Genomic DNA, 25610 nt, shown 5'->3' with positions numbered 1-25610 from the left:
CTTCAGAAGAAAGAGATTTGTGGGAAGTATCCTCATACTTGGGGTGAGGCAGGATCCCCTTGTAGGAAGGGTCTATGATAGAGGGAGAAGAGTTTAGTCTCCCTGTGGAGTCTCTGTTGGCCGTGCTGTCTTACGCAGGTCCTCCTTACCTCTCTGAGTTTCAGCAACCTCATCGGTATAACCAGGACTCTAACCATCTGGAATGCTTCACATGAGTATAAATAAGATAATGTATATAAAGCCCCTAGTGCAGCACCTGGCACGAAATTGGGGTTCAGTAAATTGCTTTCTTTCCAATAATGCTACTGTTAGCTTCTGATCTTTTAAATGTGATGTCAAATGGTGAAACCAAGACCCACAGTGTTCAATGTGAGTAATCATTTGCTGGTTATAGGCTGAAACCACTTGATCATCCTTGAAACCCTAAAATCTCTCAGCAGGAGGCCCTGCCATCCTCTTCATCTCTGCACACTCGCCCACACCACAGGGGCTCCAGACTTTCCATATCAGAGGATCTTATAGGTGGCAATCTTTTTGGAAGCAAGGTGTTGAGAAGGGTCTTGTCTTGAAGTTGCATTTGCATTTGGTTACAGTATTTGCATTTGGATTGTATGTTTGCTGGGGATGACCTGGGGACTGGGGAGGATGAAGTCACTGCCTGGCACAGACCTGGCACAACATAAGTACAGTTGACTCTCCAACAACACTAGTTTAAATGGCATGGGTCCACTCGCATGCAGACTGTTTTCAACCAAATATGATAGAAAATGCAGTATTTATAGGATGTGAAACCTGCATATATGGAGGCCCAATTTTTTTGTAAACACGGGTTCCTCAGGGCTGACTGTGGGAATTGAGTATCTACAGATTTTGCTTTGGGGAGTCTTGGAACCAGTCCCTCACACATATGTAGGGACAACAGCACTAATTACTGGATGTTAAATGAATGTTCTAGCCTTCCCTTTTCACAGCTTACCTCTCCTACCTAACGGAGTCATGAAGAAGTGATTGACCATGTAAGAAATAGTTCTGTTTATTGGTTAGAACATGGTATAAAATTACAGCAATTTGCAGGCATTCTGGGCTTCTTGGGAGGGACATGCAGCGCTGGGCTCAAGCAGGGGATGGGGTGGAGATATGGACCACTGGGCAATGGCTCCCTTCCTGGACATGTTAAAGGACTTGCACTACCAGCACAAATGCTAGTGTGAGAGAATTATTGGTCTTTGTTTCTGGAAACAAATGACATGGGCAGTTTGGGTCATCAGACAGTGCCATGCTTAATAGTTCAGTCCTATCCCACATATGTTAGGTGCTGGCTCTCCCAATCTGGTCATGACAGATCCTAATTGTTGTGGATAACTCTCATTCTTCCCACCAAAGGAAGAGACACAGGCACATTGGTTTGGGAGGCCATCAGAGGATGGTGTGCATCTGGCTCAGGTCCTCTTCCTTCCAGATTCACCAAGGTCTGCTTGACTTGGAGGCAGTGGGCTGGGGGCACATAAGCAGAATATTGTGCACTACTGTTTAAGCTCAAGCAGAGGGACCTTCTGTAGGGCAGCAGTGTGAAGAGATGAGCATGCTTCCAAAACAAACTCAAATTTCATCTTGTCTCTCTCAAGAAGAGAAAGGAGGAAGAGTTGGCAATCAGAGACCGAGCCACATGATGCTGGGTTCCATAGAAAGTCTTCAGCAGAGAATTCTTCCAAAGTGTAAAAGGTGTTTCTGTCCCAAGAGTTGGAGTGTAAAGTCAGAACGAGGGCAGATCAGGGTGTTAAGGTGGTTGTTTAGTACAATGTCTCTGAGAGCTGAATGGCTGAGTGTCACCAGTTACATGACATTTTGAAACAGCTGGAGAGATCTCATGATGTTGTCATCCTGGGAAAGGAGGAGGGGAAGAGGATGGTTAGAACTCTGAGACTCCTCCCTGAGAGCTCTGTAACTCTGGTTAACAAATCTCAAGCATGGGTTTCCTGTATGGAGAAAACTACAAGGGTATGAAAAATAAGACCTAAGGGTGGGAACCTAGGAAGTAATCAGCTCAAAGTAAGAAGCACCACCTGTAGGCTTACAGAAGAATTCAGAAGAAAGAAATCATCTAGTAAAACACTGAGTTGCTTAAGAAGCTCTGAACAACTGCATTTCATAAAATTATTTTTATACATCCACTGAGAGGATTATATTTTTCTCTCTTTATTCTATTAATGTGATAAATCACACTGATCAATTATTGAATTAACCAACCTTGCATTCCTGGAATACTGCTTTCAATCCTACAAATTTTGATATGTCATATTTTCATTTTATTTTAATTCAAGATATTTTCTTATCTGAACCATAAATTAGAAGTTTATTGCTTACTACCCAACATTTGAGAATTTTTCTACATTCAATACTATAACTCAGAGAAGATATAATAGAAAAATGTAAAATACAGAACATGCAATACAGACATACAATAAGAAAACCCCCCAAAGCTCTCTCAAAAATAAATCAATAAAGTAGATAAATGCTTATTAAGACTGCTTTTCAGATTATCAATATCAGAAATGAGAAGGTTAATGTCAGTATAGGTTTATTTGGCTCAGTATTCTGGTGGCTGGAAAGTTCAGCCAGGCATCTCCATCTGGTGCATGTTTCAGGCTGCTTCCACTCACAGTGGAAAGTGAAGGGAAGCTGGGTGTGCAGAGATCCCATGGTGAGAGAGGAAGCGAGGTTGGGGTGGGGAAGGTGCTAGGCTGTTTTACAACCAGCTCTCGAGGGAATTAACAGAGTGAGAACTCACCCCCAAGAGAGTCAGCGTTCATTCCATTCTAGCTGTTAAATATCTTGGGTATCACCCTGTATATAGGACATCTACATAACAGGGCAGCTGTGATGTTTGTGTATGTGCTTGAAACTCAGTAGGGGCTCAGTGCGTGCTAGCAACTTCTCCCCTGCTTTCTTACGTTTGCTAGTCTTCTTGGCTGCAGCTCAGAGTAACTGTACATTTCTAAAATAATGTGGGGGTACAAATGCATTTCCCAAAAGTAGATGAAGCAATTATTTCCAGTTCAGTCTCTACTAGTGACTCTGGGGCCAGTTTATTAGTTAGACTTAATGAAAGTTGTGTTCTCAGGACCAGCATCACCAGTGTGACTGAGGAGAATGTGAGAAAAGTAACATCTCAGGCCCCACCCCAGACCTATGGAATTAGAATCTGCATTTTAATAAGACCTTCTCAAGGTTATTGTCTCATACATTAAAGTTTTAGAAGCACTGGCCTAGGGCCTTTGTGTTAAAGTGACCCAGATCTATAGTCTCTGAGATTGAGGCCTAGAAGTATACATTTTCAGAATCATTCCAGGCAATTTTTAAGTACACTCTGGTTTGAGAATCACACAATTGTAGATCTTTTCCCCCTGGCTCCTCCCTTGCAGTCTGGGGAATGAGGCAACAAGCCAGAGGCAGGCTAAAACATAATGGTGTTGCCTTTTTGGGAAGTCAATCTTCAGAGAGACCCCCTCTGAGTTTTCACGTTCCCACGGACTCCTACTTAGGGTCTCCATTCAGTCCTGTGCTTAGCCAAGACCAACCACAGGCCAGGCTGAGGAGTGGAACCACAGTTGTTGCTGATGTCATTGGCTCTGATGGGAGGGGTTGCAGGTATGTGCAGGTTTCTCATCACCTTCCTTTGGCAGGTCCCCAAGCCCCAGATTTCCTTTCCCAGATGTAGAATTATTGTGACCTGAGATCTCTCCTTACCTCCTGACATGATTCAAGAAATTCATCTAAAGTTACGATGCCATCTTTATTTTTATCCATTTTCTGAAAGACATAACAGAAAGCACTTTATGGAATCTGGTGATCTTCCTTCCAAAGCTTGCTCCCCTGCTTTCTTGCTGGAGCTCATTTCATTAACCAACTTTGCCTTGAGAGTGAGAGTTGTCTTTCACTGGCCAGACAATTCCAATTACGCCCTAATTACAACACTTTGACCCCATGAGCTTCCTTAAATCGAAAGACTTGCTCTGGACACTCATCACCTCACTGCTGGCTTATTCTGCGTCTTCTGTAGACTCCCTACCACTCTGTCCATCTGGCAGAACACTGGGTACAAGAAGTTCTGATTCTAGCCTTTACTTGTCATATAAACTTGCTCAAGGCCAGAAAGGACTCTCTTTTCCTATCTGAAAAGTGGGAGGTTGGACTAGAATGAGCTCTGATACTCTCTGATACTCCACTGCTAGATTAATTTTTTCCTAAAATGCCCCAATGATCACAGCACTCCCCTAGTCAAGGATCAGCAGTAGCTGCCCCCCCTGTACCAGAGCAAGGCTAAACTCTTCCATTTAAAGGTCTCACAATCCGGCCCTATCCTAGTTTCCAATCTTATTTCCCATTACTGCCCAGACACAAATGCTTAACACCTCCACAAATGTAATGAATGAAGTCTTCCATGTTTACTCTGATTCCCCAATTTTTATGGATTTAGAGTTCATCCTATACCGCTAACATTTAATGATATACTTTCTTGTTCTCTTCTGTTGTGTACACTTGCAGCTTAAGGAGATCATCTGTTTCTTGAGGACAATGTATCTTATAATTCTTTTCTGTTTCCAGCCATGCTTAGTACAGAGTTGGACACAAATCACTTGCTTAGATGCTTGTGGGATGACTTCATCTAGGCTGGGCTTACAGCTCATGTGCAGGGTGTGTGCTCTTACCTGGAAGAAGACGTCCACGTGCTGCCTGGGAGTGTCCTCTTTGAGCACGGGATATGTGTATTTCCCCATCATGTCATAGATTGCTTTGACAATGTCCATCATCTCCTGGAGCGGGGACATAGAAGCACACAGTGTGGGAAAGATGAGGTCAAGCTTTTTCTAGGTGACAGTGTTTGGAGCTCCTTATGCCCCTTGCCAATGAAAGTGATTAAAAGGTGAGGTCTTTAGTAGGTGATAGGGAGTTAGATGGTAGATAATTCGTAAAGCCCTCAGAAGTTCATGGGGAGGTTACTTTGTTATGGGCATTGTCTTTAGTGAGGGGTGATGTGTGGGATCCCCATTCACAGACAGGAGGCAAATAAAATATTATTCTGAATTTTAAAAAAGTTAATGTTCTAGCCCAGAGATTAAAAAATTCCCCTAGGGTCTGCCACTGTTTTAAGTTAAGGAAAATGAACCAACAGCTAAGAATATCCACAGGGCACATGAGGCCAATAGTTCCACAGGCTGAGGCCCTTACTAAAAAGGTCAGTTCTCAAGTCCACCCCAAACCTATTGAATTAGAACTTAGGACTAGGTCCTGGGAGTTTCCATGTCTATCAAGGTACGTTAGGAACCATTATTCTGATCATTCTGGTCGAAGTCGGAATGGGGATAAAAGAGTGTTTGGGCTGTTTGATGTGGTTTCTACAGAGACTCAGGAGATAGTCTTATTCCATATGCTTATTTTTTGTTGTTGTTGTTTAATTTTCACCTATTATTAATAATTTTAGACTTACAGAAAAGTTACAAAATAGTATACAGTTCATAATACCTTTCACCCAGTTTCCTCTCATGTTACTAACCTGCATAACCAGAGCACAATGATCAAATCTAGGAAATTAACATGTCACATTATTATTAACTAAACTACAGGGCTTATTCAAATTTTATCAGCTTTTCAACTGTCTTTTTTCCTTTCAATGATTCTACATTGCATTTATTTGTTGTGTCTCCTTAGTCTCTTCTAATCTGCATGAGTTTCTCATTCTTTTTTTTTTTGAGACAGGGTCTTGCTCTGTCACCCATGCTGGAGTGCAGTGGCACAATCACGGCTCACTGCAGCCTCAACCTCCTGGGTTCAAGTGATCCTCCCATCTCAGTGTCTCAAGTAGCTGGGACTACAGGCACATACCACCATGCCTGGCTAATTTTTGTAGAGATGGGGTTTTGCCATGTTGCCCAGGCTGGTCTCAAACTCCTGGACTCAAGTGATCTTCCTGCCTTTGCGTCCCAAAGTGCTGGGATTATAGGCATGAGCCACCATTCCCAGCCTGAGTTTCTTTCTTTCCTTGTCTTTCAGGATCTCACACTTTTGATATGAGTATAGGTCAGTTGTTTTCTGAAATGTCTCTCAATTTGAGCTACTCCCTGGTTTACTTATGATTAGTTTGAAGTTATGCATTTTTGGCAAGAATACCACAGAAGTGATGTTATAACCTTCTCAATGCATCGTATCAGGGAGTTACATAGCGTTGAGATGTCTTATTATTGATAATGTTGACTTTGATCACTCGCTTAAGATGGTATCTGTGAAGTTTCCTTACTGATTTAGTATCTTTCAGTGGATCTTGCCTGCAAAAATTATTACTGTAGTGTTTGCCTAACAGCAATTTTGTATTTCCTTTATTCCTTCTATATTTATTAATTAAAATTCTTCTGTAAGGAAGAGCTGCCCTCTCTCCTGCATTTATTTATGTATTTAGTCATTTATTTACATTAACATGGACTCATGGACATTCACCATATTTTACAGGTTATAATCCAATACTTAATAATTTTTAATTTTGCTCAAATTGCTCTCATTCTGGCTATTGTGAGCTCCTTCAGGTTGACTCCTGCAGTTTTCTTTTATTTTTTAGCACTTTCATATCTTCCAGCATGATAAAGTACTCCAGGCTCATCTTATATTTACTTTTCCCCAATCTTGGAATCAACTATTCTCCAAGAAGACTGGCTTTTTTGATTGAAGAATGGTATTTAGAAATCAAGGTCTAGGTGCTAGGTATGCTTACTGCTACAGGGATGTGATTGCTCTGAGGTGCCCTCAACAGATAGAACCAGGAAATATATGTCTTTATCCATGTATTTATTTTAAAATGTGTGCTTTACAAGCCCTTCACATTTACATGGCCATTGATGCTTTTTCTGTCTGATTTTTTCCCCATAATCACAGAAAGGACTCAAAGAGCAATTATGTTGCTCTCTCAGGATTTTCACTGCCTACAACTTGGATAAGACTATCTCCAAATGATTGCCAGGAGAAGAGCCTGCTATCTTTTCTAAGAAGCTACTTATCCACACTTTCTTTTTCTTTTAAGGGATACTTTATTAATTCTGCCCTCCAGGGAGGTCTGATGGATTAATGGGGACAATTCTGTCCAGTTTGTGGATTACAAAAAGGGAGCAGGAGCTAGTAAGGTTATTCAGTGATGAAATAGTGAGTGAACCAAAGTTTAAGACCACGTAGTATAAATCCCCTTTCTACATTTTTTTCTTTATATATTTTTGCAAGGTAGTATTTGAAGACTTTAGAGGATCATATATTTGCATGCGTATGCAAGCATTTAGTTGTTTATAAAATTGAGATATCACACATACTACTTTATTAAGTGATTTTAAAATGTAATGTATCATACTAATGTTTATTTTACAGTACTCTTTCATGATTTTAAGTGGCCACCTGCTATTCCATTATATGTATTTACTGGAATTCATTTTATAAATCTGCTATTAGTTGGTATTATGGTTGTCACATTTTGGGGGACTATTACCTGAAGACTCTTCTTGCTTTTAAGTCTTTGTGTCTATTTTTTATTTCCTTGGGACATATACCAAGATGTGGTTTATAAGGAGAATGGGATGCATAACTTTCAATGCTTTTGATACATATTCCTCAAATACCTTTTAGAAAGTTTGTATCAGAACACTCTCAGCAACTATGTATGAAAAACCACTTTTACCAACCTTCAACAAAGATTTTTACAAAATCTTTCCAATGTAATAGATAAGCGATAATTCATTGTTTTTAAAGATATACATTACTTTCTTAGTGAGGTTTCTGATATATGTGTTGACTATTTTTATTTATTTTCTCATGAACTATTTGTTCCTCTGCTTTGTTCATTGTGTTCATCTATTTCTGACTGGATCGTGAGAGCTCTTTATATATTTGGGTAGATTTATGGAATTGTTAAAATCTCTTAATAGATTTTAAATTTATGTAAAAGATATTTTAATGCATCTGCCATGTGCTAGATATTGTGTCAAAGAAATACAAAGATAAGCATGGTAAATATGACGCTTGGCTTTGTTAAAATGATTGCCTACTGAGGAATGTCAATCCTTTCTGTTTTCATAAGTTGCAGATATTTTTTACCAAGTTTGTCACTTGCTTTTCAATTTTGTTTATATTTTTTGATATACAGAATTTTAAAATATTTACAGTATAAAGCCATCAATAATTAAAAAAATTATTTCTTTGATTTTATGCTTTGCCCATTTTATGATCAGATATTTACATAAGACTTTTAGTTATTTTTTAGTTAAAAATCAACTATATATATTTATAGTGACTTTGGATTTATAGTACTAAGTAAGAACATTTACTTACCTATTGCCAAAATAGCTAACCAGTTTTCCCAGAATCATTTAATTATTAATTACCTATCTGATCTCTATTCAATATGTTCCCTTTATTATAAACCAAGATGTTATTTGTACCTGGGCTTTCTAGTCTGTTCCATTGATCTACCTGTTCTTTCTCTGATATTATAATATTTTAATAGTTTCAGCCTTATTATATATTTCAGTATCTGGTAGAACAAATCCCATTTGTCTCCTTTTTGAAAATTATCTTTGCTATTCTTATCTGATTAATCTTCCAATGTAACTTTATAACAACTGTGCCACATACCCTCCCCAAATAACACTTTCATTTTGATTCAAAATGAAATAAATTTAATTAGAGAAGAATTGCTATCATTACAATATTGCTATCTTTATATATATACTCTTTCATGGTATGTTTCTCTACTTACCAAATTTTTCTTTCTCTTCATCTAAATTATGGATATTTTAAAATGCTCATGTGCCTTAAATTTTATCGTGATTACAATTAGAATATTTTTGTTACAATTTTCTAGCTAGTCACAACTGATATATTGGCTATGCCATTTCTTTTTGTGTATGTATTTTATTACCAGTCATTTTGCCACCTTTTTATAAGTTCTAATTGTTTTAAATGGATTTTCTTGCTGTCTTTTTTTCTCAGGTAGAAAATCATGTCTTTAATAAGGAATGTTGTAATTTTTCATGTTTAGATCTCATTTCTTCTTCTGTTTCACTGTATTTGAAGAACTTCAGGAAATGTTAAATGGTGGTGATATTTGACAGTATGCACTCTTGCCTCATCTTCCCTTCAGTGAGAATCTCTGCATCTTACCATGAAGTATGAAGCTGTGTACTAGGATGGGGTATTTTCCATTATGCTGAAGAAGTATTTTATTCCTAATTAACTGAATCTTGAAAATTGTTATGAATAAATGGTAAATTATATCAAATGTGATTTTAGCATCAAATGGTTTAGTCTTTTGATATATTAATATGATGAATTATTTAACAGACTTTCTCTACTGTTGGACTATTCCTGCATTCCTGGAATAAATCTTGTCTTAGTCATGTGCTTTTCTTTATTTTATTTTATTTTATTTTTTGAGGAAGAGTCTTGCTCTGTTGTCCAGGCTGGAGTGCAGTGGAGCGATCACAGATGGTGGTAGTCTTGAACTCCTGGGCTCAAGCTATCCTCCTGCTTCAGCCTCTGGAGTAGCTGGGAGCACAGGCATGTGCCACTATACCCAGGTAATTTTTAAATTTTTCTTTTGAAGAGACAGGCTCTCTCTATGTTGACCAGGCTGGTCTTGAACTCCTGTGGTCAACCCATCCTCCTGCCTCAGTCTCCCAAAGTGTTGGAATTACAGGTAAGAGCCTTTAAACAGAGGACTGGGATTAACTTCCTAGTATCTCATTAAAGATATGTGATCTGTAGTTTGAATGAGATTGGGTTCTTATTGTCTCTTAACTGCTTTATTTCACAGGATTTTCTCCTTTAACACATTTTTTTAAAAAATATCTTTTATCAGTTAGGCACTTCCTGCTTATACCAAGTTAAAAAAATCAAATTTATTGGAGCATAATTTATTTATAACAAATTCAACCATTTTAAGTGTACTGTTTGATGGATTTTGACAAGCGTATCTCCACCACACTCAAGATATAGAACATTTTCGTAACCAAAAGACATTCCTTCATACTTCTTTGCAATGACTGCCTCTCAACCTTTGTCACTAGGCAACCACAGATCTAATTTCTGTTACTATAGATTAATTTGCATTTTCTAAAATCTCATGTAAATAGAGTCAAACAGTATAAACACTCATTCGAGTCTGGCTTCATTCACTCAGCATGAGGTTTATGACTTCAAGCACATTGCTGCATGGAACTGTATCATTTCCTTTTACTGCTGAGTAATATTTCATTGAATGAATAAACTATGATGTATTTACCCATTATCCTGTTGGCAGACATTTGGGTCATTTAAGTTTTGGGATTACTATGAATAAAGCTGCTATGAACATCTTTGTACAGGTCTTTATGGAATTATATATATATTTTGGCGGGGGTTAATACCCAGGAGTGGCACTTCTTTTCTTTTTTTTTTTTTTTGAGACAGAGTCTTGCTCTGTCACTCAGGCTGGAGTGCAGTGGGGCGATCTCAGCTCACTATAACCTCCACTCCCCGAGGTTAAGCAATTCTCCCACCTTGGACTCCTGAGTAGCTGGGACCACAGGTGCTCACCAATACGTCTGACTTTTTCTTTTTCTTTCTTCTTTTTTTTCTTTTTTTTTTTTTTTTTTGTTGTATTTTTAGTAACGACCAGGTCTCACCATGTTGCCTAGGCTGGTCTTGAACTCCTGAGCTCAAATGATCCACCTGCCTAAGCCTCCCAAAGTGCTGGGATTACGGGTGTGAGCCACCATGCCTGACCGGAATGGTATTTCTGGGCTGTATGTTAAGTATGTGTTGAGCTTTATCAAAGATGCCAAAATGTTTTCCAAAGTGTCATTTACATTTCTGTCAGCTACCTATGAGCGTTTCTATTGCGCCACATCTTTGCCAATGCTTGGTATTGTCAGTCTTTTTAATTGTGGCCATTCTGTGCAATTATATTTCATTATAGTTATAATTTGCGTTTCTTCGAAGATCAGTGATTGGAGCAAACTTTCACGGGCTTACTGACCATTCACATATCTTCTTTTCTTAAGTATCTTTTCAAATCTTTTGCCTATTTTAAATTAAATTGTTTATCTTTGTATTAAATTATAAATGTTCCTTATATATTTTGGATACCAGTCTTTATATTGGATTGGTATCTTGGTATCTTTATATATCTGGTATATAATTTCCAACATTTTTTCCAAGTCCATGGCTTGCATTTCCATTTTCTTAAAGGTGTCTTCTAAGGCATAGAAATTTTTAACTTTGATAAATTCAAATTTATCTACTTTAAAAAATGATTCTTTATCCTTTCTTACTCCAAAGTTATGAGAATGTTTCTCCTATGTATTCTTTAAGAGAACAGCTTTTGTTTTAATATTTAAGTGTAGAATCCAGTCCAAGTTGATTTTTATGTTTGGCATGAGGTTAAGGTTAAGGTTCATTTTTGTTTCCAAATGGATATACAGCTGTTACAAAACCACTTGTTGAAAACACAGTTCTTTCCGCTTTGAAATGTTCTAAACTCACTTTATAAATTTAATATTATTATTTTATATTAATATATTAATTCATATACATATTATTATTATTAATATATTAATATTATTGTTTTATGTCATATTGTTTTGATTTTTTGATCCCACAAATAAGAGAGAACATGGAGTGTCTGTCTTCCTGTGCTTAGTTTATTTTACTTAATAAAATAATAATGACCTCCAGTTCCATTATTATTGACTCTTTTTGGCAACTGTTGCATTGACATATGGGTGGCCCTATCTCTATTTAAAAAAAAATTTTTAATTTTTAATTTTTGTGGGCACATAGTAGGTATATATATTTATGGAGTACATGACAAATTTTGATACAAGCATGCAATGTGTAATAATCGCATCATGAGAAATGGGCATCCATCTCTTCAAGCATTTATCCTTTGTGTTACAAACAAACGAATTATACTTTTTTAGTTCAAATGTGCAATTAAGTTATTATTGACCACAGTCACCTTGTTGTGCTATCAAATACCAGGCTTTATTCATTAATTCTATTTTTTTGCACCCATTAACTATCCCAGCTTCCTCCACAGCCTCCCTATTATCCTTCCCAGCCTCTGGTAACCATTCTTCTACCCTCTATCTTCATATTGTTTTGAATTTTAGATCTCACAAATACAAGAGACATTGGGATGTTTGTATTTCTGTGCCTGGTATATTTCACTTAACGTAATGACCTCCAGTTCCAACCACATTGTTTTACATGACTAAATCTCATTCTATTTTATGGATGAATATTACTCCATTGTGTATAAGTACCACATTTTCTTTATCTATTCACCTGTTGATGAACACTTAGGTTGCTTCCAAATCTTGGCTGTTATAAACAGATCTGCAACAAACATAGGAGTGCAGATATCTCTTTGATATACTGATTTTCTTTATTTTGGGTATATACCCAGTAGTGGGATTGTTGGGTCATCTGGTAGCTCTACTTTTAGTTTTTTTTGACTCTCTGTTTTGATCCATTGATCTACATGTCCATCTTTATGCCAGTTCCCCACCATCTTGACTACTGCACCTTTTCATTAAGTCTTGAAGTAAGGTAGGTTTAGTTCTTCAGCTTTGTTCTTTTTGCAGTTGTTTTGGTTATTTTAGTTTTTTTTGCATCCCCATATCAAGTGCTACAAAATAACTGCTGGGATTTTTATTGAGATTGCACTAAACCTATAAATAAAATTTGGAGAATCTACATCTTAACTATATTGGGCCTTCCAGCCCATGAGCATGATATATCTTTGTGTTTATTTAGTTTTTTACTTTATCTCAGCAATATTTTATAGTTTTCAGTGTATGAGTCTTGCACCTATTTTGTTGAATTTTTCTCAAAAGTATTTTCTGCTTTTTGAAGTTATTTTTTCTTAATTTAATTTTCTGATTGTTGCATGTAGAATTATAAGTGACTTTTTGTAAATAGAACTCATGTCTTCACTTTGTTAAATTCACTTATTATTTTTAGCAGTTTATTTGTAGACTCTTAAGGTTTTTTAGTCATACAATTATACCATGTACAAATAAAGGCAGTGTTAATTCTTCCTTTCCAGTCTATATCCCTTTGATTTCTTTAAATATAGTGAATTATACTGATTGCTTTTTGAATGTTAAACCAACCTTGCATTCCTAGAAAAAACTCACACAGTTGTAGTGTATCATCCTTTTTATATGTTGCTGGATTGAATTTGCTAATATTTAGTGAAAACTTTTTGTATCTGTTCTCATGAGGGAGAATGGTTTGTAGTTGTTTTCTCACATAAGAGCTTTTTTTTCCCCTCTGGTTTGGGTATCAGGGTACTATTGGACTTATAAAACAAGTTGGGAAATGTTCCATGCTCCTCTATTTTCTAAAAATTTTTTTGTACGATTGGTATTAGAATTCACCAGTCTACCACCTGGGCCTATAATTTCATTTGGAAATGGTTCTTAACTGTGAATATAATTTCTCTAAATGATGCAGAGCTAGTCAATTTTTCTTTCTCTTTGAGTCTGTTTTTGCCCTTTGTGTCTTTCAAAAACCATGTTCATCTAACAGCCTCCCAGGGGAATATGGATGGGCCCCTTACCCTAGCCCTCCACCATCTGACTCTGCTGACCTGTCAGCCTCATCCTGCACTGGTCTTTGCCTTCACACCTTCATCGGCAGCCATCTGAAGTCTTTCTGCTTTTGAAACACATGAAGCTGTATCTTGCCTCAAAGTGTCTCTAGTGGCTGTTCCTTCTGCCTGGAACACTTTTCCTGGCTTTTTATATAGCTGGTTTCAGTATGATAACACCTCCTTTGAGAGGCCTTTGCTAACCTTCCCTGCCAAAATATCTTCTACCTGTTAATTCTTTCTTGGCTGGTTTATTGTCAATCTCTCTATACTGCTCCAGTGTGGGACCCAGTCTGATTGTTCACCTCTTTGCCTGCAGCACCTAGAATACCTAGTATGCCTTCAAATGTGTGTTAATTAAAAACATGACTGAATGAATGAGAAATGAAAGTTGGATAAACTCTCTGAGCTTTAGCTTCCCTCTGTAAGGAGAGAAGCTTGCATGGCTGTGGTGAAGATCAGCACTGATATCTATACCTCCAGGCGCTGTGCCTGGCACATGGGAGCTCAGAGAGTGGGGTGTTACAGGAAGCCAAGTTCCAGCTTCCACTGGGATACCAGGATACAGTGGATACCAAAAGCGAGTTTTGAGATAGACCTGAGGGTGTTTCACTGGCTAGAGACATGTCCTCTGAGGTTCTAAAAGTGCAAAGTGGTGAAGATTCATAAATTATTTGTGATAATTTCTTTAAAGACAGCCGTACCTTCCATTACCCCCTTGGAGGTTGTATTAGTAGGCAAAATAGATTAAGGCCAATATGACCCAACCGTAGGTTCCTCTTCCTTAAAAACCTTTCTTGTCTCTTCTGGGTGCTGCCTACAATTCCACCATTTCAACTTTCAGCTTTAACTTGTGGCTGCTAACCTTCCCAAATGCAGGTTCTCTACGGAAGAGTAACTCTTTCCACTGAAACAAGTCATATTTACCCACTGTGTAATGTCTACTGAATCTAGGCGACCCAGTGAGAATGAATCTGTTTAATCTCCTCTGGGTGCTTGGGAACAGGGCAGGGTAGGGCAATGAGGGAGGCCTTCTTTATTTTGCCAGGGACCAGCTCTGTTAGCCCCAAAGCAGAGCCTGCCGCATTCAGACAGCACTATACTCATGTCTGGAGCTGTTTTCTGTTGGGTTCGTTACCTTCACTGGGGCCATCTCACACCCCTGGCCCCGGCTTACTTACCTCTTTGTTTATATATCCATCCTTATTGATGTCATACAAATTAAATGTCCACCTTAGTTTCTCGTGGACAGTTCCTCTGAGTAAAATCGACAGAGCGGTTACAAAGTCCTGAGAAGGGGAAGAGGCAGGAGTGACATTAACCATCAAGCCATCAGGCAGGGTGAAGCTGTGTCTTTGGGTCAGACTGTGATACTCTCACAGAGTGGTGCCTCCTGCATCCCCTTGTCTGCCTGGAGGATGCGGCTATGCTCAGTGAAGGGCTCCCGCCTTCCGTTCCTATCCTGCCCCAGTTTTTAGGCAAGGTGCCCCGTTGAGGAAGAATGGAGCTCTGAGAGACACAGATCAACACAGCCAGCCCTGTTATTGCCTTATCCGTGGCGGTAACAGAGCAATGGTCTGTCTATCACCCCAGTGGCCATATGGTCTAGTGGCTGAGGATGTGGACTGTAGGAACAGTCTGTATTGAGGGTCATACTGCCTGCATTCAAATCCCTCCTTTATCATTTGTGCGCTCTTTGACCTTGGGAAAACTACTGTCTCTCTTTGCCTTACTCTCCTCTTCTGTAAAAGGGTAATAAATAAAAAAACCTTATCCTATAGGGTTATTGTGGGGATGAGAGTAAATGAATTAATACACACGAAGCCTTAAGTACAGGGCTGCCACCTGGGAAGCAGTGTCCCCAGGAGCTCATACACTGTTGTTATTAGTCCCCCGAGCCCCTGAGTTCCCGCAGGCCAGGGGAAGTTTCTGCTGCTTCTCCCCATGTTCAGGAAGTACTTATGAATGGATAAAGGTGTCTTTGGTCTTAACTGAGAGCCTTTGATGGTCCAGCCCTTCCCTCAATGCCTCAAGGTTTAGAGGGGGAGGTGATGTAGAACCCGGGGACCCACTAGAGTGAACCCCAGATGAGCATACCTCAAACTTCACGGAGCCTGTCTGGGTGGTGTCGAAGGCATTGAAGAGGTAATGGGCATACGTGCTGGCATCTACAAGGCAGAAAGGGAGGGGAGGTGATGGGGGCAGGAATTCCACACCGGGGGAACCTTCCAAACAAGGCAGGGCTTTGTTCAGAAAGAGAGGAGAGTGGTGCTGGGGTGATGGAAAGGAGAAAATTATGGAGTGGGGCCTGTTAACTCAGGTCTTTGGGTGTAGGTGGGAAGTTAGATCTAGCAAAAGGTAAGATGAATCCTTGTCCCGCCCTCTAACCATCGTGAGAAAACCATTCTCCTGCCTGTCAACGTGCGGAATCCTTAGTGTATGAATGATGCAGTGACTGCATGACAATGTTGTGAGCGGCCGTGCAGTGCCTGGGATGAGCACTCACTTCAGAGTAGACTGACTTGAGCTTGGATGCTGCTGTATTACATAAGCTGTGTGACTGTGGGCATCAAACACGACCTCTCTGAGCTTCCCTCTCCTACCTCTCTACAATGGGATGAGAGCAAGACCTATCTCTTGAAATTGTTTAAAAAGTATGTTAAGCTAGAGCTGTGCCTCGCATATAGTGAGAATTCAATAAACAGTGGCTCAGTGGAACTCAGAAAACTGCAATTCTGTGGCCTGCAGGGGACAAAACTGCCTCCCCACCTGATCTAGGTAGGGCCCCCACACACCTAGGAAGGCATCTGTCTGCTGCCAAAAAGGCCCATGAGAAACAGGGCCTAGGAAGTGTGTGGAATGCTTGGATCTCCATTTTGTCAGGATCCAGGGGAGGTGTCTTGCAGGAGACAGTTCTTGGGGACAGAATGCAAGGTGGCATGTGACATATGGAGGCCACAGAAGGAGCCACTGGTGTGGTCCCAGGCCCATAGGGACAGAGCAGAGCCCTACAGGAGTCGAGCAGGGCACCAGAGCAGCTGCTGTGGGCCTGGCATACTTGTAACCAGGCTGAATAAGCAGAGCTTCACGCTCCCTGCCGTTTTTTTGGATTAGTTTATTTTTATAGTCTTTGGTATTTACTAAAGTTCTTTTACAAATTCCAGCTTGTCTCAGCTATTTGAAGGAAAAGAATCAAAAGTGTTCTGCACAATGGTGGTGCCACCATGGCAAAACTCTGCTTCAGACCCTTATGGGATGTAGTCTTGGTCTGCCGTCCACTAGCCGTGCAATCTTGAGTACATTGCTTATCTTCTACGAAACTCAGTTACCCCATCTGGGGTTACAATACCTGCTTTCTAGAGCTGTTCTGAGACTTTGTGATGTTGCATTATCAGCCCTTCTTCCCCTTCCAGGGCGGGTTTGTTTTGAGAGTTCTTTCGTGCTAAAGCTTTGGAGACTCCCACATCTCACGATGAGGGAGGTGTCCTGTCTTCCTTGAGATGGAAGCAGATGGTAAGGAAGAGTGGACTTGGAGGAAGGGGAGGCTGCTCACCAGAGAGGGAGCTGGGCAAGATAGTTTTCAAGGTCAGACTCACCTCCGTGAGGGAAAAACTGAGCATAGATCTGCTTGAATGTGTCTTCGTTGACCACACCGCTGGGACACTCCTGTGGGAAGGACAGAGAGTCAGCAGGAGGCATCTGGGGACCCGCACTAGGAGGAGAGGCCTGGGCCCAGCTTTGGCATCTGGGTTTCCTCATGATCCCCAGGGGCAGGGATGGGGCAAGCACCTGTGCCTTTCCTCTTCTCCAAAGTAGCCCCATCTCAGGACTGAAGCTGCTTTGCAAAATGATGAGACATTATCAGAGAACGAGCACTGTGAAGTGGAGAGATTTGGCACTTTAGGATCAGAAAAATCTGGGTTAAAATCCTGGCTCAGCCAATACTAAACTTTGTGATTTTGGCCAAGCCAGTCTCTGATCCTCAATAGCCTTTCCTGTAAAATGGGGCTAACAATACCTTCCCAAAGGGTATTTTATGAACCTATGTTAGGTGTTACTGAGTCCATGGTAGATACCAAGCGATGTCAATTTCTTCTCTTTTCTGGATGCTGTTCTCTGTGAGCCCAGTGCCTGCCTGGGAAAGTTTCTCACAGGATCCTGCTCCAATTGGGCTGCCTGCTGCCAATGCTGCCTCTTCAAGCTCAGAAGGAAAGAAGCCCTAATGGCAGGAAACCATGCACTTTGTATGTGCAGTCAAGGCTAGTGTGGAAGGAAGGGGCATCCCAGCACCTGTCGGATAACTGCCAGGAGGGGCTGGAATCCCTATGGGTCAGCACTTTGGAGAACATTGAGGCTGTAGTCAGTTTGGAATTGACCCAGCTCAGCTTTACCTACAGGCTGCACCTGGAGGGAGGGTGACCAGGTGCACCTTGCTCTAGCCTACCCCACTCCACACCACCCTGGGATTTGGGAATAAGATTGTACTCTGAAAGTTAAACTTAAAAAATAAATGGCTGGGCACGGTGGCTCACATCTGTAATCCCAGAACTTTGGGAGGCTGAGGCGGGTGGATCACGAGGACAAGAGATGGAGACCAGCCTGGCCAACATGGTGAAACCCCGTCTCTACTAAAAATACAAAAATTAGCTGGACGTGGTTGTGCGCACCTGTAATCCCAGCTACTCAGGAGGCTGAGACAGGAGAATTGTTTGAACCCAGGAGGTGGAGGTTGCAGTGAGCTGAGATGGAGCCACTGCACTCCAGCCTGGTGATAGAGAGAGACTCTGTTTCAAAAATAAATTAATAAATAAAGAAAATTAATATCCAGGATTGTATCTGAGAGCTCTCAAACTGGCCTGAGAATGCAGGAATGTATTAATGTATTTGAAGTACAGCTAAACAATGAACCTCCCGTCCTCTGGCTCCGCTTTTGATTATAAGCTGGCTTCCATGTGGCTTATAAGGATAGCAGGTCCCAGTGAGGGGAGAGGAGTGTCTGGTTCCACTGTCAGTTCCATTTCCCATGGTAAATTAATACACTGACATTCAGCTTACACATGGGTCTCGGTGAGCCTGGGTAGCATAAGTCAGCAGGCCTAAATCCCATTATTGTGGGGGCACCACCAAGTTGGAAGATACCACTATGTTAAGGGCTAAGGCTGGACCCTGGGCCAGGGTGAATTCCCCGAGGTTGTGCCACCTTGTGAAGTTTCTGGGCAGTTGGCTGTTTCCTGTCTCCTGAGGTTGCTCCATCCTCACCTGGAGCCTTCCTTTCTAACCAGGTGATCTCCCTCTCATGTCCCCTTTATAGAACTGGACTTCCTTGTATAGCCTCACATGTGGGAAACTGCCCTATGAGCTCCCTTAGCACTGGGGAGAGCTTAGCCTCACGTGGGAACCCCCCCGCCAGGCCTTCAGAGCCTGCGCTGGTCTTACATTTTTGAAGCCCCGATAAAGGACCTGCAGCTCCCTCTTGGAGAAGTTGGTCTGGGCCTCGAGCTGCTCCAGTCCCTCGGGCCGATGGCAAACCATGGTCATCTCCAGCTCATCTTCAATCTTATCTGGAACCAGAGGAAATGGCATTGGAGCGGTTGAGCTCGGGGGTCGCTCTTGCTAGGTAACAATCTGGGTTGTCAAAAGGGTGGTGTCATAACCCGGGATCTAGGGCTGTGAGTGGGGGTCTCACTGCCGATGGCCTTCCTGTCTTAAACCCCACTTCCCTGCCCTGTCAGCCTCTGTGTCCGACACCACATAGTGAGGGGGCTTCAGCATTGGAGAGAAACATGTTCCCACTGGAGGCGAAGGCAGAGTGCTCAAAATAAATCCATATGAAAACACTTTCCTTGCTTTAAAAATAACTTCTTTGCATATTCAAATTGTTTCCCACTGAACCTTCTGAATATTCCAGAGACACAGGTAAGTAGGCAGAATGATAACCACCCTCTAGACAGCAAAGGGAAACAAAATTATTTTAAAAAACAGTAAATTCTCACCATTTGGGCCAACTAGGAATGGATAGCATGATTTGGTAGAAAGTTCAAATTACAGCATGTTAGGGATTAATGATAAAAATCTGAATGTATTTATAGTGCATTGTTTCATAATGTCTTCTAGGTATCCTTAAATACTTGCAAAAGATCTTAAATGGGAGTTAATTTGTATAAACCATTTGAAGGGTTCTAAAAAGAGTTGTTGTAAGTAGTAGTTTAAATATGCCTCCCATATGGACTATAATGTAATGTAAGATTGCATTCATTATTTAGAAAGTGTCTGTCAATTAAATTAAGGAATCTGCCCATCTCCCACTGAAGGATCACAAAGTCCAAGTCAGTGGAATTTTCAATGTTTTACCATCACAGAGTGGTAGGTGAGTGATTTCCTTTGGGCCCTGCCAGAATGCTTTCTATAAATTTACACCAATCAAGAATCAATTGCCATCCGACTTTTCTCTGTCTGTTGTTGTCATGCAGACATTACCAAATCCATATATTGAACGACTGTAAATCTGTGCTGGCAAGAATAGCGATGAGATGGGCGGCTGCCGGGAACATACACAGACCACGTCTCAGCCCGTAGCAACCCACAGCACGCACAGGCTGAGTTTCCACATCGGAGAACAAGGTGAGCAGGTGTGTGAAATTGTGTGCATTTCTCTTAATCAGTGTTGGTTTCATGGCACCAGATTTTCTCTGCAATGTCACTTTCCCTTTTGAGACTTTGATCCCAATACAAAAGGAATCCATCAAATTAAATTTGTATCTTGTACATATCCCCAAAGGTGATGGGTGTTTGTGTGAGGCTCCAGTAACTTGGTAGCAATTCCTAATTGCCATCTTTCTCATGTGCTGGGCAATACATATCACCTTATTCTGCTGGGACTAAGGCAGATGATTTGTTACAAATAAGATACTGTTTACACCACAGAGAGACAAGTGGCCAATTTCCTTGGAATTCATAATTCTTACAGAGCCTTTAATTATTGTTATGTTTGTAGCTAACAAGATAAGTAGCAATTATCTAAAAGCTGAAGCATTTCTATGTAAATGAAAAGGCTTGTTCTCAAAAAGAAAGAAAGAAAAGGAGAAAAATTCACATAAGTCTAATTCAGAATGCTTATATATTTAATATTTTGCATCTATTTTAACCCATTTTAACATAAAAATTAATTGTTGATTTAAATCTCCTAGCATTAGATCTAAAAGCATTTTTATTTTAAAAATGCTTATCTATTTCATTGCGCATAGATTCACAGGAAACTTCTGAAGGGGCTGCAGAGGTTTTCACCTCCCTCCTTTTGCTCCTTAGGAATTCCCTGGCTACTGCCCAGGTGGCTTGAGCAAAGAAAGGAGATGAAGCAAAAATCACATTAAAATGCAAATAAACAAAATGGGAATATTGTATTTTTTGAGTAAATGAGGTATTCTTGAAGACACCCAGCATACTGTTAGATTTATCTTAGCCAGAAGCATGAAAAGATTTTTTTACAGTACTCTTAATTCCTTGATCTTCCTGTGACTGAATTCCTCACAAGCTCAGGGAAATTTCTTTGCAGGAGCTTGAGAGACTCTTTCTGACTCAGAAACAGCACTTGCTTCCCAGCACCTTCATAAAAAATGCACTAAGTCATTATTGATATATCAACTATTAAACCCACTTCATTAAGGAGGAACTGACTTTATTACTAAATGAGTTGTTTGCTGTCTGGGCAGGAGGATCAATTTCCATATCAGACAGGTTCTGTAATATCTGCATATTTGGATGCTGACTGCCAAGCTTTTGTTTTGTTTTTCATTTTCATCATTGGCTAAGTGTCAGGCTTCAGTAATATCAGCTGTGGAAGGAAATTTACTTCTCGGGGGCTCAAGATGCTGGGATGTAGCCTGCCTGTGGATGTTAGGGGCTTAAACCAGTGGCCCTCTCTTTCTTTTTTCTTTCTTCTTTCTTTTACTGTATTTTATAGTAAGAACTATAATTTATGCCACAATCCAGTGTACACATGTATATTAGCAAAACGTTAATGAAATATTTTGAAACAGTACTCCATGAAGTGATCCCGTCCTTCACTTATGTGAGCTGTGCTCCGGCCTCAGTTTTAATGTATTTCTTTGTAAACACGTGCTGGTTGGGATTCTCACGGGTCATGACTTTTGACTGGACAGCACTGATTTAGCTTGTCTACAGCTGTGGCAGCCTCACAGGGGTGCCCACGCTGCCGCTCTCACATCAGCAGTCCCTTCCTTTTTTTTTTTTTTGAGACGGAGTTTCGCTCTTGTTACCCAGGATGGAGTGCAATGGCGTGATCTCGGCTCACCACAACCTCCGCCTCCTGGGTTCAGGCAATTCCCCTTCCCTTTCTTTGTATGCCTCATGGTGCTGGCTGCTGTAGATACATTCACAAGAAACTGTAGAGGTGACGGCCGTGGTTTTCACCCTGCTCCTGTTGCCCCACGGGGATTCCCTGGATGAAGCCCAGGTTGTCCCAGGAAAGGAAGGAGAATGGCCCAGTTCCCTGGGTGCAGGAGGGACCGTGAACCTATGGGGAGCCTCCTTGACAGTTTCTTCCGAGGTTTGTTCAAAGTCTCTGATGCCAGATGCTGCTAGTCATTATTTTTGCTATAAAAAATAATGATAAGCCAGTTACTAAGTCACACTTGAGTTTGGATGGTTGAGATAAAAATTAACCTTGAGAGGTAATGCTGTGGTGATAATTACATAACAAGAATAAATTAGAGCACCTTCTGCTTGTAAAGTACTTTTAAGCCATTCAGTGTTCTTATGGCTGTTGTTCCATAACCCTGTGTGTGATGGGAGCGAGGGGACCACCGCCCTGCCTGTGTGATATTAAGAAGTGATTTTCTAACTGAGTGCCTCACACAGTGTTGAATACCTGTCACTCGGGACAAAGAGAGAGAGAATCACCAACTCGAGAGGATGCTACGCAGGAAATTCTCAGATCAAATAGTAGGTGGTTTAGATTAAGTGATCCTTAATGTTTTGGGATCATAGATTCTTCTGAGTGGGGAATGAAGGCTTTAGAGTCTCTCAAGAACATACACAGTCACTGCACTTTTGCCTATTCAGTCACGAGTCGCCAGTTACTAAGTCACACTTGAGCATACCACAACAGGGGTATGCTCTGAGAAATGTGGTGTTAGGCAATTTTGTCATCTTGTGAACATTGTGGTGTATATGTACACACACCTAGATGGGATCGCCTACTACACACCTAGGCTGAATGGTATGGCCTGCTGTTCCTAGGCTACAAACCTGCACAGCATGTTACTGTGCTGAACACTGAAGGCAATTGTAACACAACGGTAAGCATTTTTAGTATTTGTGTATCTAGACATACTAAATCTAGGGAAGGTCCAGTAAAACTACCGTGCAAAAAATAAAAAAATGGTACAACTAGGAGGGCAATTACCACGAGTGGAGGTTACAGGACTGGAAGTTGCTCCGGGTGAGTCGGTGAGTGATGGTGAGTGAATGTGAAGCCCCAGGATATTACTAAACACGATTTAGACTTTATACATACATACACTTAGGCCTATGCTAAATTAATATTAATTATGAATTAATAACACAGAGCTATACTAAATTAATTAATATACTAAATTAATAAAAATGTTCAGTAATAAATTAACCTTAGTTCCCTGTAACTTTATTTTACAAACTAATTGATTTTTTCAAACTTTTGGACTCTTTTGTGATAACACTTAGCTTAAAGTACACATTACCTAGCTGCACAAAAATAGCTTTCTTTATTTTCTTATTTTATAAGCTTTTTCTCTATTTAAAATTGTTTTATTTTATATTTTTACCTTTTAAACTTTTGTTAGTTAAAAATGGAGACACAAACAACACATTAGCCTGAGCCTACACAGGGTCAGGAACTAGGCCACAGGAATTTTTCTTCTCTGTTATGATCTTATGGGACTGCAATCATGTATGTTCTGTTGTTGATGGAAACGTTGTTATGTGGCTCATGACTGTACTTTCAGGGAGTTTCTGTGTCTTTTAAACATGTCCAGCCCATGCTAAGGTATTCTAGCATAGGAGATCTAAACCTTGTCACTAACTGGCTTTGTCTGAGTCCTAACTCATTGGGCAATGGGTGACAAAGCTGGACCTAGAATCCAGCCAGTTCAGGCCCCTTTCATTATGTCTGGTCCCCATGGTGGCTTCTGCTTCTCTCAAGCACAAATTGCAAACCGGCTTGTAGCCAGTCTTGCAGCACCCCTGCTCCTAAGAAGCTGTATGCCTCTGTACCAGTTAGACCCGGACTGTGAGCAGTGGGAGGACCCACACCTTGGGTCTCTCCCCAGTGAGGTGTCCCCTTGGTCAGGCTCAGGATAGTGACCATGACCATCTCCTCCCTTGACTGCCCAATAGTGCCTCTCCCATGGTGTCTCTAGTTTGGACTTTATATTTACCCATCTGGCTTTGAGGTATAAAATAGTGATCCTTGGCCTGAATGTGGCCCACAGATACGTCTTGTTTGACCTGTAAAATGTGTCCTCATTATTTTGGAATTGGTTGTCCATGTTTAAAGATAAGAGATCCATGTACAAATTTGGATGTCTGATTTGTCTTGGAAAATGGGATTATTTGATCACTTTGGTCTCAAATTCTGACATGGCAGCAGCTCACTAGAGCTGAGCAGTGACTGTCACCTCTGGGCAGCCACAGCCTCTAGGATGCCTTATTGTTCACCCCTGGCTCACAGAATTCATTCACGCTGCCTGCCTGGAACAACAGGTGTTGAGTTTTTGGTTTTTGATCTGTACCGCCTTACCCTCCCACCTACCAACCACACAGTCTGCTCTTCACTGTTTATTTAAACACATGCCACTTTGTTGCACAAACAACTGGAAGCTGATTATAGCAAATAAATATGAAGTAAAAAGAGATAAAGTAATAAGAAAAACTGCCCCAGTAAATGTTGATTAGATTAGGAGGTCAAGACCAGGGGGAAAAAGAGAACACAGAAATTCAGGCCATTTGTTTGAAACAATTGTTACACTTGATCTGCATACGGACTCTTAGTTTTTACAAATGTCTGTGAAAGGAAAACATAACCATTTCGTAGGGGGAGCAAAGCTTTTCCTATAACTTGTCTCTAAAAGAACATTTCCAACTGTTTCTATATATGTGAGGCTTTCTAACAAGGGGCACAAAAAGCTGGTGAATGAGAAGACTAATCACAAAACATGAACTTGATTAAGAAGCTCTGCCTTTGCAGTCATGTGACCCAAGTCAAGTTAGTATAAACTGTTTTTTACCTCTCTGATACTGGTAATACCACCAGGCGATGTCTAGGAAAGAGTGAGAAGACATTTTACCAAATCCATTCATCAAAAAGCAAAACACACTTTTATTGTCAATGGAGAGAGGCCACTCTGAGGGTGTCCACGTCGCTGTCCAGCTTGACATATGCAAAGAGCCTCTCTGTAGCAGAGCTGGAGCTGAGCTCCCTGTCCTTTTCCCATGGCCAGAACAGGCAAGAGCAGTGGGTTGCCTCCCAGTGCCCATGGCTCCCGCAGGGACTCACTGAACATGCCCTCAGCCATGCAGTCATGCAGCCTGCAGAGATGGGATGGCACGTGGCAGAGATGTGCGATGTTGGATGAGTCCTTGGAAACACCCGCGTGTTTGACTGAGGAGTGGCTTATAAGATGCCCTCCACAATCAGGAGGCCCCCATTCCCGCACTCTGCTTCTTTGTGATTGGAAGCTGCCTATCTTGTAAGATTATTTGCTTGCTCACTCAGCAACCATCAATGAAGTATCTACTAGGTACATGTCAGTGAATAAAACAGCTCTGTTCTGTGCTCTCTTGGAGCCTACATCTATAGGTCTTTGCTTCTTTCTTCCCCTTTTAAGCTTGATTAGTAACCAGATGCAGAAAAAGAAAAGGGTAGTTGCAGAAGAAGATTAGCACATTA

At 40.8% G+C, this 25610-nt stretch overlaps 1 protein-coding gene across 1 annotated transcript; it reads right to left on the bottom strand.

Moving 5' to 3' along the window:
* Window positions 1-1008: 1008 nt before the first annotated feature.
* KCNIP1 (potassium voltage-gated channel interacting protein 1) lies at window positions 1009-25132 on the bottom strand. Its single transcript, XM_032260323.1, has 8 exons — window positions 24949-25132; window positions 19103-19227; window positions 17263-17332; window positions 15764-15834; window positions 14848-14955; window positions 4710-4814; window positions 3748-3810; window positions 1009-1881 (listed from the first exon to the last, which is right to left on the bottom strand). The coding sequence occupies exons 1-8, from the start codon at window positions 25097-25099 to the stop codon at window positions 1834-1836; spliced, it is 741 nt and encodes a 246-aa protein (XP_032116214.1). The 5' UTR covers window positions 25100-25132; the 3' UTR covers window positions 1009-1833.
* Between the last annotated feature and the right edge of the window lie 478 nt (window positions 25133-25610).

Source organism: Sapajus apella, unplaced genomic scaffold (assembly GCF_009761245.1).
Source record: "Sapajus apella isolate SASKATOON/1434 unplaced genomic scaffold, GSC_monkey_1.0 scaffold117, whole genome shotgun sequence".
Lineage (NCBI taxonomy): Eukaryota > Metazoa > Chordata > Mammalia > Primates > Cebidae > Sapajus > Sapajus apella.
Note: the sequence above shows the minus strand (reverse complement) of the source record. Positions and strands in the feature narration are given on the sequence as shown.

Bases quoted from the DNA above. Each gene is read 5' to 3' on its own strand.
- KCNIP1 (XM_032260323.1), bottom strand. From the start codon at position 25,099: ATGTCAAGCTGGACAGCGACGTGGACACCCTCAGAGTGGCCTCTCTCC. The intron at 4,815-14,847 runs GTAAGTAAGCCG...TCCCCGCTCCAG, and splicing joins ATGGATATATAAACAAAGAG to GAGATGATGGACATTGTCAA. The intron at 3,811-4,709 runs GTAAGAGCACAC...TATGTCTTTCAG, and splicing joins ACGTGGACGTCTTCTTCCAG to AAAATGGATAAAAATAAAGA.